Raw genomic sequence first — 13,638 nt, forward strand, 5'->3', positions numbered from 1 at the left:
TATGGGTTGGAACAGCTGAACTTTGCAACCACATGACAAGATCATTTAGCAAAGAAGTAGACCTGAACAGTTAATGGACGAATACGAATCAGCGTAAATATCAACAACAAACAATATCATGTAATAGCTATGCGAATATTATTGTTAGTCTCGAGGTTTTACGAAAACAATAATATATGCAACATGTGCATATATGTGAATGTAAGAATAGAAAAGCCTGTGGTAAAACAGAAAACTGAACTGATTTGGTAATATATTTTGAAAGATTGTTTTCCCAAAAAATATCTTCTTTTGGTTACCGAACTGCCATACTCTTCCCAGTATGCCACACAAAATAGAAAAGCTTCTATATTCCGAAGTAGACTGGATTTGTCCTTTTTCGTTTCTACTTGTTAAATATCAACTGCTGAAGATACAGAGCATCTCGGTTTATAATTCTTTCTAAAAATTTATTGAAGAGACTTATGTAACTACAGCTGGTTGAATCGAATCTCTAATCATTTCCGCATAACTTATTCCGCTGTTGATTATCTATTCAATGCATGTAATAGTTTCTTTATATGATTTTAACATCTGCTATTATTACTAATTCTCATGGAATAAAATATTATCAAAGCTTTGTTTTTAATTTCTTTTTCTTTAAAGTTTAGATCTCGCATATAGATATTTTCCCGCATATTATTGTCATTTATACTTGCAAAAAATATTGATGCGCAAACAAAATAGTTTCAAAAAATTGCAAAACCTAGGAATCAGAAATAGAGTACCCTAATTAGGATCCTACATTTACGTTTGTATATTTGATATTTTTTATTGATGCACAAATAACAAGATAAAGAAAATCGAAGTGGGACATGGGAAATCTCTGCCGATCCTGATGGTACAAATTCGAAATATTCCTATATTGTGGTATACAGTTTATGCTGGTTGGAATTGGCGAAGATGTTTATATGCGTCAATTTCTTCCAAGTGGTTACACAATACTCCCGTTTGCAATTTATAATTATCTGTAAACTTTTTACTTATAGTCTGTTTCCCATATATATATATATACAAATGGACATTTTATTATGTAAAACCATTTTATTACTGAATCTTAAACTTCAACCAAAGCAAACATGAGATGTTCACCAGTAAAGCTTATAGCATCATGGCTTCTGTTTCTGCATTTGATATCTGCTATCTCTACTGAGACATTGACATATACAGGTACAGTTATTAGTTATTCTACTACTACTGATATTGGGAGAGACACCACGGCAGTAATCGAATACATTCCAATTTCAATTGTTACCCTGACAGAAGAATGGACTGGAACAACAACTAGTTACACCACAACTACAGATGCTATCGGAGGCACTGCTACTGTTATTGAATATGTTCCTATTTCCCAGGTCACCGTGACTGAGATCTGGACAGGGTCGGTGACAAGCTACTCTACCGTTACTGATATATTTGGGGGAATAGAAACCATATTAGAATTTATTCCTATTCCAACTGTGACTCTGACCGAGACTTGGACTGGAGAGGGTACTAGTTATACTACAACTACTGATGTCATTGAAGGTACTGCTACTGTCATTGAGTTCGTTCCATCGTCAACTACTACTGTAACTGAAGCTTGGACTGGATCAGTCATAAGTTACGTCACAACTGTTGGTCCTCTTGGAGGAACTGCTACTGTTATCGAGTATGTACCAATTTCAACTGTTACTACTACAGATGCTTGGACCGGTACAACAACTAGTTACACCACTAGTACTGATATTATTGGAGGCACTGCTATTGTGTTTGAATATATTCCAGCTTCCGCTTCCACAGAAACTGTTTTCTGGACAGGCACGACCATTAGTTATGGTTTAACAACAGATATTATTGAAGACATCACTGCTGTTGTTGAATATGTTCCAATTTCAGTGACAACTGTCACTGAAGATTGGACTGGTACTACCACTAGCTATACCACAACTACCAATCTTTTTGGAGGTACTGCAACTGTAATCGAGCTTGTGCCAGGATCAGAAACAACGGAAACGATCACTTGGACTGGAACTACTACTAGTTATGGATTAACAACTGATATAGTTAACGACATTACCGCTGTTGTGGAATATGTTCCAATTTCTGTAACAACTATCACTGAAGCTTGGACTGGAGAAGGTACTAGTTATACTACAACCACTGATGTCATTGGAGGTACTGCTACTGTCATTGAGTTCGTTCCATCGTCAACTACTACTGTAACTGAAGCTTGGACTGGATCAGTCACAAGTTACGTCACAACTGTTGGTCCTCTTGGAGGAGATGTTACTGTTATAGAATATGTACCAATTTCAACTGTTACTGTCACGGATGCTTGGACAGGTGCTTCAACTAGTTATAGTACAACAACGGATATCTTTGGAGGAGATGTTACAGTGATTGAGTACATCCCACTTTCGTATGTCACCATCACAGAACCTTGGACTGGTACATCAACCAGTTACACTACAACTACCGACATTTTCGGAGGTGCTGCTACAGTTATTGAATATGTTCCAGGAACAGCTGTTACTGTGACTGAGGTGTGGACTGGATCAACAACTAGTTATACTACTAATGTGGATATTTTTGGAGATGAGACTGTTATTGAATACATTCCAGGCACTGGAGTTACAGAAACAATAACATGGACTGGTACTACTACTAGTTATAGTGTGACAACCGATATTATTGGTGGAAATACTGCCATTGTCGAATACGTCCCAGCATCAGTAGTTACTGTTACAGATACATGGACAGGAACAAGTACTAGTTATACTACAACTACTGATCTTTTGGGAGGTACTGCTACTGTCATTGAGTTCGTTCCATCGTCAACTACTACTGTAACTGAAGCTTGGACTGGATCAGTCATAAGTTACGTCACAACTGTTGGTCCTCTTGGAGGAACTGCTACTGTTATCGAGTATGTACCAATTTCAACTGTTACTGTTATAGAAACTTGGACAGGTACTTCTACTAGTTATACTACTACTACTGATATTTTTGGAAATACTGCTACTGTATTAGAATATGTCCCTAGTTCTGAGGTTCTGAGTACCTCTAGTAGCGTGTTATCTTCTTCTACAGAAGTTTCAGAATCATCTTCAGCTAATTCTTCTTCCGAATTCGAAAGTAGTTCATCTTTTGAATCAAGCTATTCATCTTCAGTTTCTTTCACTACTTCTTTAGCATCTTCTGTATACATCAGTTCCTCGGAATCTTCTTCCCTTGCAGAAACAGAATCTTCTTCTGTGTCAGAATTGAGCAGCTCGAGCTCCCTTACTTCCAATATAGAAAGTAGTTCCACTGAAAATTCATTGTCTTCATCGCTTGCTTCTTCTTCTTCCAGTGAATCAATTGAGTATTCAGCATCATCTTCAAGCACTTCCGGGGTAGCAAGTCTTACGAGTTCAAGTACTAGTGAATCTACAACGTCTATACCAGTTTCGTCAGTATTGTCAGCAAGTGAAAGTCTTACATGGACCCAACAAGGACCTTTTGCAACCCCATTACCAATGGCTCCATCATGGGATGCAGGCTTTGATCTCTCATTTCCAAATGGAACTCAACCAGGAAATCAATTCAATTTAGCTTTCCCTAATGTTTTTTCAATTACCACCAACTCATCCGGTTTACAGAAGAGAGATGATTCAGCCGGAACAATTGCTTTATCGATTGATGGTGTTGAATATGCTGTTTGTGAAGTATTTGATAGTGGTATTTCAAGCTCAGCTTCATCAATTCAATGTACTGTGTTGGACACTTTAGCTTCAAATCCATCTGTTTCAGGAAGTATTTCAATTCCTCTTGTTTTTAATGTTGGTGGGTCTACTTCAGATTCAGATATACAAGCAGCTAATGCATTTGTTAGTGGCCAACAAACTATCCAATTTTCTGATGGAGAATTTGATGTCTCAGTTGAAGTTGATTTCAGCTCTGGAACAGAATCTAACGAAGATGCAGATGATATTGTTTATGCTGTAAGACCTATGCCATGGTTAGGACAAACTTCGTTGTATGCTTTAGGTCCTTCTTGCGAAAATGGATGTGTTAATGGTACTTTGGGTATTCAAGTTGGAACTGATGGAGAATTAGATTGCTCCAGTTATGAAGCGTTTATCTCAAACGACTTAAACGATTGGTATTTCCCTAAGTCATATGAGACGTTGGATACAATTACTCTTGTTACATGTTCTGCATCTGAAGTCGTTATAGACTACTCGAACGTTCCTGCTGGTTACAGAGTATTCTTGGATATTGTTGCAGACACTCAAAATGATGGGGATCAATATATTACTCCAACTTACGTCAATCAAGCTGTACAAAATAATTCAACCAGCTCATCATCAGCCCTTTCTTCGTCATCTAGCTCTGTAAATTCCAATGAAGTTTTAAGCACCGAAACTATTACTTCAGAGACTACTATAACTACGGTGGTTGTGTTATCCACTAATTACTTCTCGTCTGCCTTTTATTACAATACTACTGAAACTGAAACGGAGACCACAATAATTACTGAAGTAACTACATTATCACCTGGTTCAGTAACTACAACTGAAGTTACCTCTACCACTGCATCATCTACCAGCAGTTTTATTACCACCAGCTTTGCAACAACAATAACAAGAACTATCACTTCTACTGGAGAAAATGGTGAGCCAACTACAACCACTGAAACAGTTATAACTACGATAGAGACTACTTATTGTCCTTTGACAGCTGAAGGTACAGGAACAAATACTCCAGCCACAACCGTATTAACAACTGAAAGTACTGAAACAAATACTCCTGCTACAACTTCTACAACTGCATTAACATCAGCACATGGTGGACAGTCCAATGGTAACACTCAAGTTAATGGCGAAACAGCTAAGGTTGGAAATACTTTGACTACCCAAACACCAATTGTTACGGTTGCATATACGACTCAAGTGAACAATAATGAAGAGACTTCGGTGACAGCCAATCCAGGCTCTTCAATTGGCAATAATGTTGAATCATTATCATTCACCAATCAAATCACACAAGCCACCGTTGAAAGTAATCCAACAAGTTCTACAACTTCTTATTCAACAACAAGTGTGCAAGTATCTTCTTATGAGGGAAGTGCTAAATCGTTGGTTATACCTTCCACTTTTATATTTGGATTCCTTTTTACATTGTTTGACTTATTTTAAGTTTTTTCTTTTTCTGTGCTTTATTCTATTCTTTAATTAATTTGAATACAAAAGTAATATATATATTATAATTTTTCTGTGTCGACATAATCGTAGTCTCTAAGTTCAATATATCTATTTAATTTTAAACTACTATCCTAGAAAACAACTCAGGTTTTAAAGTCCATTCCTGTACTTCACACAGAATAATATGCTATCTTGTGTTAATTATATGATTAGTTTTAAGTATATATATATAATAATAATTCTAAATTGATGACACTGATTACATATTGAAGTAGCACATTTTAATAAATTATAACTTTTATTGCCAAAATTGCATGGTATTAAAGGAATATGGCTAAACTAAGTTAAGTAAAAAGAAAAGAAAATAAGTTAGCGAAAACTAGATAAAAGAAATGACTGAAAGGCTATAAACCGAAACTAAAAATAAGTAACTAAGAATAGTAAACTAGAAAGAGTAAAGAGAAGTCCAATGACTAAGGATGATGGTATAAGCAAAGTATTTGCACTTGCTTCATATGTAGCAATATCCTCACCTACTGGGGGAGATAAAGAGGTTTGAGTGGAAAAATAGAACTCACTAACATTTCTCTTTTTAACTTCAACATTAGAAGTGGGTATTATAGTGGTGATAGTTGTTGGAACCAAAGTTGTTTCAGTAGTAGTGATTGTATCACCATCACTGATCGATACGATTGTTGTGATACTTGTAAAATCTGTAACTATGGTTTCAAGTGAACCATCATCTGCTGCTGCAGTGGGAACATATTCAATCACAACACCAGTTCCACCAGCAGGTAAAATAGTTGTCAAGTAACTAGTAACAGATTCTTCCCATGTAATAACTTCAGTTATGTATGAACGAGGAACATATTCGATAACAACAGCAGTTCCACCAACTTCTTCTGTACTGGTAGTATAACTGGTAGATTCACCTGTCCAGGTAACGACTGCAGTTACTTGAGATTGTGGAACATATTCAAGAACGTAAGCAGTCCCTCCAATAGTGGTATAACTGGTACTTGTAGTTGTTCCGGACCATGAGTATGTTTCAGTAGCTTGTGATTGAGGTAAATATTCAAGCACGTAAGCAGTACCTTCCAAGGTCGTAGTAGCATAACTAATAGTAGTTCCTGTCCATGTACCAGTTTCAGTAGCATAAGATTCAGGGATGTATTCAAGAATATATTCAGTACCTTCAACAGTGGTGGTGGCATAACTTGTTTCGGTACCACTCCAAGTATAAGTCTCGGTGGTTTGTGATTGAGGAACAAATTCAACCACATAGGCAGTTCCGTCAATAGTAGTAGAACTCAAACTAGTGGTTGTTCCTGTCCATGTACCGGTTTCAGTAGCATATGATTGAGGTAAGTATTCAAGAATATATTCAGTACCTTCAACTGTAGTAGTACTGTAACTTGTTTCGGTACCACTCCAAGTAAAAATTTCGGTAGCTTGAGATTGAGGAACATATTCAACCACATAGGCAGTTCCGTCAATAGTAGTAGAACTCAAACTAGTGGTTGTTCCTGTCCATGTACCGGTTTCAGTAGCATATGATTGAGGTAAGTATTCAAGAATATATTCAGTACCTTCAACTGTAGTAGTACTGTAACTTGTTTCGGTACCACTCCAAGTAAAAATTTCGGTAGCTTGAGATTGAGGAACATATTCAACCACATAGGCAGTTCCGTCAATAGTAGTAGAACTCAAACTAGTGGTTGTTCCTGTCCATGTACCGGTTTCAGTAGCATATGATTGAGGTAAGTATTCAAGAATATATTCAGTACCTTCAACAGTGGTGGTGGCATAACTTGTTTCGGCACCACTCCAAGTAAAGGTTTCAGTAGCTTGTGATTGAGGAACATATTCAATTACGTAGGCAGTACCTTCAACGGTAGTAGAACTTAAACTAGTAGTTGTTCCTGTCCATGTACCGGTTTCAGTAGCATATGATTGAGGAATATATTCAAGTACATAGGCAGTACCTTCAACAGTTGTAGTGGCATAACTTGTTTCGGTACCACTCCAAGTGTAAGTATCTGTGACTTGAGATTGAGGAACATATTCAATTACGTAGGCAGTTCCATCAAGAGTGGTAGAACTTAAACTAGTAGTTGTTCCTGTCCATGTACCGGTTTCAGTAGCATATGATTGTGGCAAGTATTCAAGTACATAGGCAGTACCTTCAACAGTAGTAGTAGTATAACTTGTTTCGGTACCACTCCAAGTGTAAGTTTCGGTAACGTCTGTCTGTGGTAAGTATTGAAGTATGTAGGCAGTTCCATCAAGAGTAGTAGAACTCAAACTAGTGGTTGTTCCTGTCCAGGTATATGTTTCAGTAGCATAAGATTGTGGTAAGTATTCAAGAATATATTCAGTACCTTCAACAGTGGTGGTGGCATAACTTGTTTCGGTACCACTCCAAGTAAATGTTTCAGTAGCTTGTGATTGTGGTAAGTATTGAAGTACATAGGCAGTTCCATCAAGAGTAGTAGAACTTAAACTGGTAGTAGTTCCGGTCCAGGTATATGTCTCAGTAGCATACGATTGAGGTAAGTATTCAAGAATATATTCCGTACCTTGAACTGTAGTAGTACTGTAACTTGTGTCTAACCCACTCCAAGTGTAAGTCTCAGTGACTAGAGATTCAGGTACAAATTCAATTATATATGCAGTACCTTCAACTGTGGTGGTGGAAAAACTATCTGATGAACCAGTCCAAGTACCAGTTTCAGTCACAGCAGTAATAGGAAGGAATTCCACGATAACTTCAGTTCCCCCGGCTTCTTCAGTGGTGGTAGAATAAAGTGTAGCGGTACCAGTATACATAGATGTTTCAGTGACTATCGAAATTGGTACATATTCGTAAACAATAGCAGTACCAGCGGCATCTTCTGTAGTTGTACTATAACTTGTTGTGGTACCAGTCCAGGTGCCTGTTACTGTTACTGTTGAGACTGGAACGTATTCATATACTACAGCAGTACCTCCGACAGCAGCAGTACTTGTGTAATAACTAGTGGAATCACCGGTCCATGTACCTATCACTGTAGTAGTCGTAATAGGGACATATTCATATACAGTAGCAGTTCCTCCAACTGGTGCAGTGGTAGTTACATCATAAGTTGAATCTCCGGTCCATGTACCTGTAACAGTAACAATAGTTATTGGAAGATACTCGTATACAGTAGCTGTACCATCATTTGCAGCATATGTTGTAGAATAACTTGTGCTATCACCAGTCCAGGTATCTGTCTCAGTAACCATCGAGTATGGAACATATTCAATAACCGTAGCAGTACCATCAGCATCATAGTTTGTGGTATAACTTGTGGTATCATCAGTCCAAGCAATTGTTAAACTGGTTGTTGAAAATGGTACAAATTCGACAACAGTAGCAGTACCACCGATTGGAGCAGTAGTAGTTTGATAATAAGTACTATCACCAGTCCATGTGTCAGTCTCAGTGACAGTTGTAATTGGAACGAATTCAATAACTGTAGCAGTACCATCAGCACCATAATCAGTAGCATAACTAGTACTAGATCCGGTCCAAGTAGCAGTGGAATAAGTCAGGGTAAATGGTACATATTCGACAACAGTGGCAGTACCACCGATTGGAGCAGTAGTAGTTTGATAATAAGTACTATCACCAGTCCATGTGTCAGTCTCAGTGACAGTTGTAATTGGAACGAATTCAATAACTGTAGCAGTACCATCAGCACCATAATCAGTAGCATAACTAGTACTAGATCCGGTCCAAGTAGCAGTGGAATAAGTCAGGGTAAATGGTACATATTCGACAACAGTGGCAGTACCACCGATTGGAGCAGTAGTAGTTTGATAATAAGTACTATCACCAGTCCATGTGTCAGTCTCAGTGACAGTTGTAATTGGAACGAATTCAATAACTGTAGCAGTACCATCAGCACCATAATCAGTAGCATAACTAGTACTAGATCCGGTCCAAGTAGCAGTGGAATAAGTCAGGGTAAATGGTACATATTCAATAATAGTAGCGGTACCTCCGATTGGAGCAGTGGTGGTTGAAAAATAAGTACTATCACCAGTCCATGTATCAGTTGCTGTGACGGTTAAAATTGGTACGTATTCTACCACAGTGGCAGTACCTTCAGGTCCATAATTTGTAGTGTAACTGGTACCAGCACCAGTCCAAGCAAATGTTTCATAAATCAGAGAATATGGTACAAATTCAACAATAGTAGCAGTGCCACCGATTGGGGCAGTAGTGGTAGAATAATAAGTACTATCACCAGTCCATGTATCAGTAAAATAGACAGTTGAAATTGGAACGTATTCAATAACAGTGGCAGTACCTCCAACTTCTTCAGTGGTGGTGGTATAATATGTACTGCCACCAGTCCAAGTATCAGTGATGGTAACAACCGAGATGGGAAGATATTCAATTACAGTAGCAGTACCTCCGATTGGGGCAGTGGTTGTACTATAACTGATAACATCACCACTCCATGTCTCAGTCAAAGTAACAGTTGAAATTGGTAAATATTCGACAACAGTAGCAGTACCATCAGCACCATAATCAGTAGTATAACTAGTACCAGCTCCAGTCCAAGTAGCAGTGGAATAAGTCAGTGTAAATGGTACAAATTCAACGACAGTAGCAGTACCTCCGATTGGGGCAGTGGTTGTTTCAAAAGCTGTAGTAGCCCCAGTCCATGTATCGGTGACAGTGACAGTTACAATTGGAACATATTCAATAATAGTGGCCGTACCACCAACTGGTACAGTAGTTGTTTCATATGATATACTATCACCAGTCCAGGTGTCAGTAATAGTGACTAAAGTGATGGGGAGATATTCAATTATAGTTGCAGTACCATCATCAGCTTCAAAAACTGTGTTGTAACTTGTACTGGCTCCACTCCAAGTTTCTGTTGTGTAAACTGTAGAGTATGGAACATATTCGACAACAGTAGCAAAACCATCATCATCATAATTTGTAACATAACTTGTAGTTTGGTCTGTCCAGGTTAATGTTACACTGGTTGTTGTATATGGAAGATATTCTTCCACAGTAACTCCATCCGTGACACCACCATCAAGTATTACAGTGGTTGTAGTATAACTTGCGACTGATCCTGTCCAGTAACCTGTCTCAGAAACAGTCTCAAACGCTGCTATCAACGATGGAAACAAGATCCATAAAGATATAAGCTGAATAATTGATATTTTCATAGTTACTGTCTAAGTATAAATCCATTTAAATTTAAAATTCGTGGTTTTAACAATATATATAAGGATGAAAGAACGAAGAACAGTTTTTGGCGGTGCCACTTTCTGAACTCAGTTGCAGCAAAATATTTTGTGTCCCAATTGAGACGCAACTTTGTGCATGCATCAAACCAGCGGAAGCCGAACAGGTAAAAAATATATACTATTTTGTAAATGATGTAAACAAAAATATCATTGTTGTGCAGCTATAGCTTCTGAGAAGGTCTGAGAGAAAAAAATAAAATATTATGTAGTCAAGCTTTTTAGATACGAAATTCCTTATAACAAATTTCGTAAGTCAAGCTCACCAGAAAACGGATATTTCACTAATGCTTTAATCTTCGCTGAGCTTGAATGTGTTTTGGAGAGGGAAAACTACACAGCTTGCGATTAGGACCATGACTCTAATATGTGGAAATTAATTCGCAAGCAATTACTTTAAATGTGAATCGAGGTTTTAGTATTTCTAAAAAATATCAAACTTTTCTTCAGTTTAAATTGATGATCTTATAGAGCTATTATATGTAGCCGTAATGATTTTATTAGCTAATTAGGTCATTTCCTAATTTGCGAGAATAAATATTCTATTGGAAAGACCCGCAATTATTAGAATTCGTTTCTCAAGTCCCATCCCTGAGATGAAGTTTCAAAAGCAGGAGCATGTAATGAACAGTACATATCAATCTGCAGAAACAAATGAATTCTAGTTCAATATTTGAAATGTTTGACCGTAGAGTAGAAAGACTTGTCTATTTTAAACATGACTGATTCTTGAGTTTCAAACTTTGATGTCTTAAAGGCTGCTTTCTAAATCATCATTTAGAGTATTTTACGGTGGAGCTCTTGAAATTCAATTCCAGTATATAGCACTTTTTTGTTTTCCTTTGAAAGACTCTAACAGGTCATCCACATTTAGAAGTGGGGTAAAACCGTTGTATATAATTTGAAATTGTCATAACAGATGAGAGTTGAGTGCTCCAAGGCATGTAAATAGGATGATTGGAATGACATAACTATTATAGAAATTTGCTAGATGTCACCAATTATAGATATAAAGAGTATGTATACTTAAAGATAATCTTTACAAATAGAGACATATGAGTGCTATCAGTTATTACATATTAGAGAGATAATCATTCCATAAGTAAGTCTACCCAACTGTATTGAATTTTTCTCAAGCTTTAAAGAGGCGTGCGAATTCAAGAGTTACAATATTGGAGTTATTTTTTGCAAAGCTACCAGAAGTGTACAAAGACAATGATTCAATGCGCATGTCAAAAGAGCCGTAAAATTGAGATATTATCTTAAAAATATAATCACGCGTAAAAAAATATTTTAGAGTTTACTGGTGATAAATTGGTATATCTAATATGATTAATGTTTCCCAAAAAGTCGATTTATTTCCTAAACTGGTAAGCTAAAATGAAAACAAATGGTTTACTTGCAAAGGTTTCTGTAAAGTTTCTGGCTAAATCTTATGTTCCAATTTAATCATCTTGTTTGTTTAGCTCATGTTAAAGGTGGAGTAGCTGAGTTTTTCCTATAAATTATATTACTCCTTAAAAAGTCATTAATGCATGCAAAATGTTAATAAATAGGTTTATGAAGTTAAAATGAAATGAAATAAGAAGTTTATATGATTCAAAGTGGATGTTATTCAATTCAAATGTAGACAAAATGTAATAGTTATGCGAGTACATTTTATAGATTCGGTGATTTACGAAATATAATAATATATGCAATATGCACATACATGTAATAGCAGATATAGATATAGATTTAGAGAAGACTAAACTAAAACAGGACAAACCTCAGAAAGATGGCTTAAAATGTTCCTTCTAATTTACCGAAGTGAAATGTTCTGTATATTTTTTGAGAATATTCAGTACAGAAAACTAGCTCAAAACTTTGAGTTTGGGCTCAATTCCAAACCAGTTTCATTTTGGTTAAGAACTATCCCGGTCGAAGTAAAAGAATAAAAGGTTTGAGATATAGAAGGTGTTACGTTTCTTCTGCCTATAGAATATAATAGTAATTTCATTTCAGTTGGTTAGGTCTTGTCTAGAAATACCATAATTAAAGTTAAAGTTTTAATTCTATTCCTGTCTGGTACTTCTAATTGTATCTTTATGTGACTTTAAGATTGGCTGTTTTGCTTTCACAACACGAGGACAATTATGGATTCATGCAGCATCTTATTTTTAAATGAAGATTAGACCTCGCGTCAAAGATATTTTTTCTCGCATATTATTGACAATTTGTGTTTGCAAAATATGCTGACACGCAAAAAGAAATGTTATGCAAAAGCTTATATATTTACCATTAAGGAGTGTCCCAATCTAGCAATTATGTTTACTTGTATTTATTTATTTTTGTTTGATATAGATGCACAAATAACTCTATTAGATATAATGGCTCATGCCAGCAACAATTTCATTAAGTTTTTTAGCCTTTGCAAATCGTGTAATGTAGGGTAAAACCCACCTTTCCTCGTTTCTTTTTAAAAAAACCTTTTTGAAATGCTTCCGCTTTTAGGCTAGTTGGAGATTTCTTCTCCGTGTAGGCTTAGTACTACTTTTTTATTCCAAAGGGATAATAAAATGCAGTAAAATATATTCATTCTTTGAGATCACAACTTGGATGTAGGTATATAAGGATGAAAAGATTATCACTCCTCATCGCAAATAATCCGTTAAACGTTTTTATTAGATTGACCCCTAAAGGAATTAGTCTAACTTGCAGCAAAACGAACTGTACCAATTTAATCCGTTTGCCTTAGGATTCAGTGAATATGAATTGGATGTGGAAGCAAGTCTCTTAAATATTATTAAAGCGACGCATACAGTGAAATATTTTTAGTACATCAAAACCGCTGAACATTTCATTAAGTTGAGCATGATGTTGTATTTCAATTGGAAGAAAATCGGATAAATACTTGCGATGAATATTACTTAAAATGAACTCAGGTATAAGATAACTCCGAATATGCTTTCATTCATTTGAAGTATTACCAAATTGCAAAAAAACGAAATAAAAAACAATTATCTCCCTGGTAGCTCTAGTAAAAATTTTGATTAGCTAATTGAACTAGTTTATTGGAAAATGAGTTTATATTTAATTTCGGTAACGAATCCAAGCAATTCGAATTACAAGATTTGGTTTTCAAGCAATTAGCATC

General features: G+C 36.3%; 1 protein-coding gene across 1 annotated transcript; it reads left to right on the forward strand. All coding sequences in view use genetic code 12, as the record gives it.

Moving 5' to 3' along the window:
• Positions 1-1,118: 1,118 nt before the first annotated feature.
• On the forward strand, positions 1,119-5,201 carry DFJ63DRAFT_313401 (cell-wall agglutinin N-terminal ligand-sugar binding-domain-containing protein; the record flags this gene model as incomplete). The annotated part of the gene is made up of 1 exon (XM_064906166.1): positions 1,119-5,201. One exon carries the CDS (start codon positions 1,119-1,121, stop codon positions 5,199-5,201), a length of 4,083 nt encoding a protein of 1,360 aa, XP_064761610.1.
• Between the last annotated feature and the right edge of the window lie 8,437 nt (positions 5,202-13,638).

Source organism: Scheffersomyces coipomensis (assembly GCF_036884675.1).
Source record: "Scheffersomyces coipomensis strain NRRL Y-17651 chromosome Unknown DFJ63scaffold_4, whole genome shotgun sequence".
Lineage (NCBI taxonomy): Eukaryota > Fungi > Ascomycota > Pichiomycetes > Serinales > Debaryomycetaceae > Scheffersomyces > Scheffersomyces coipomensis.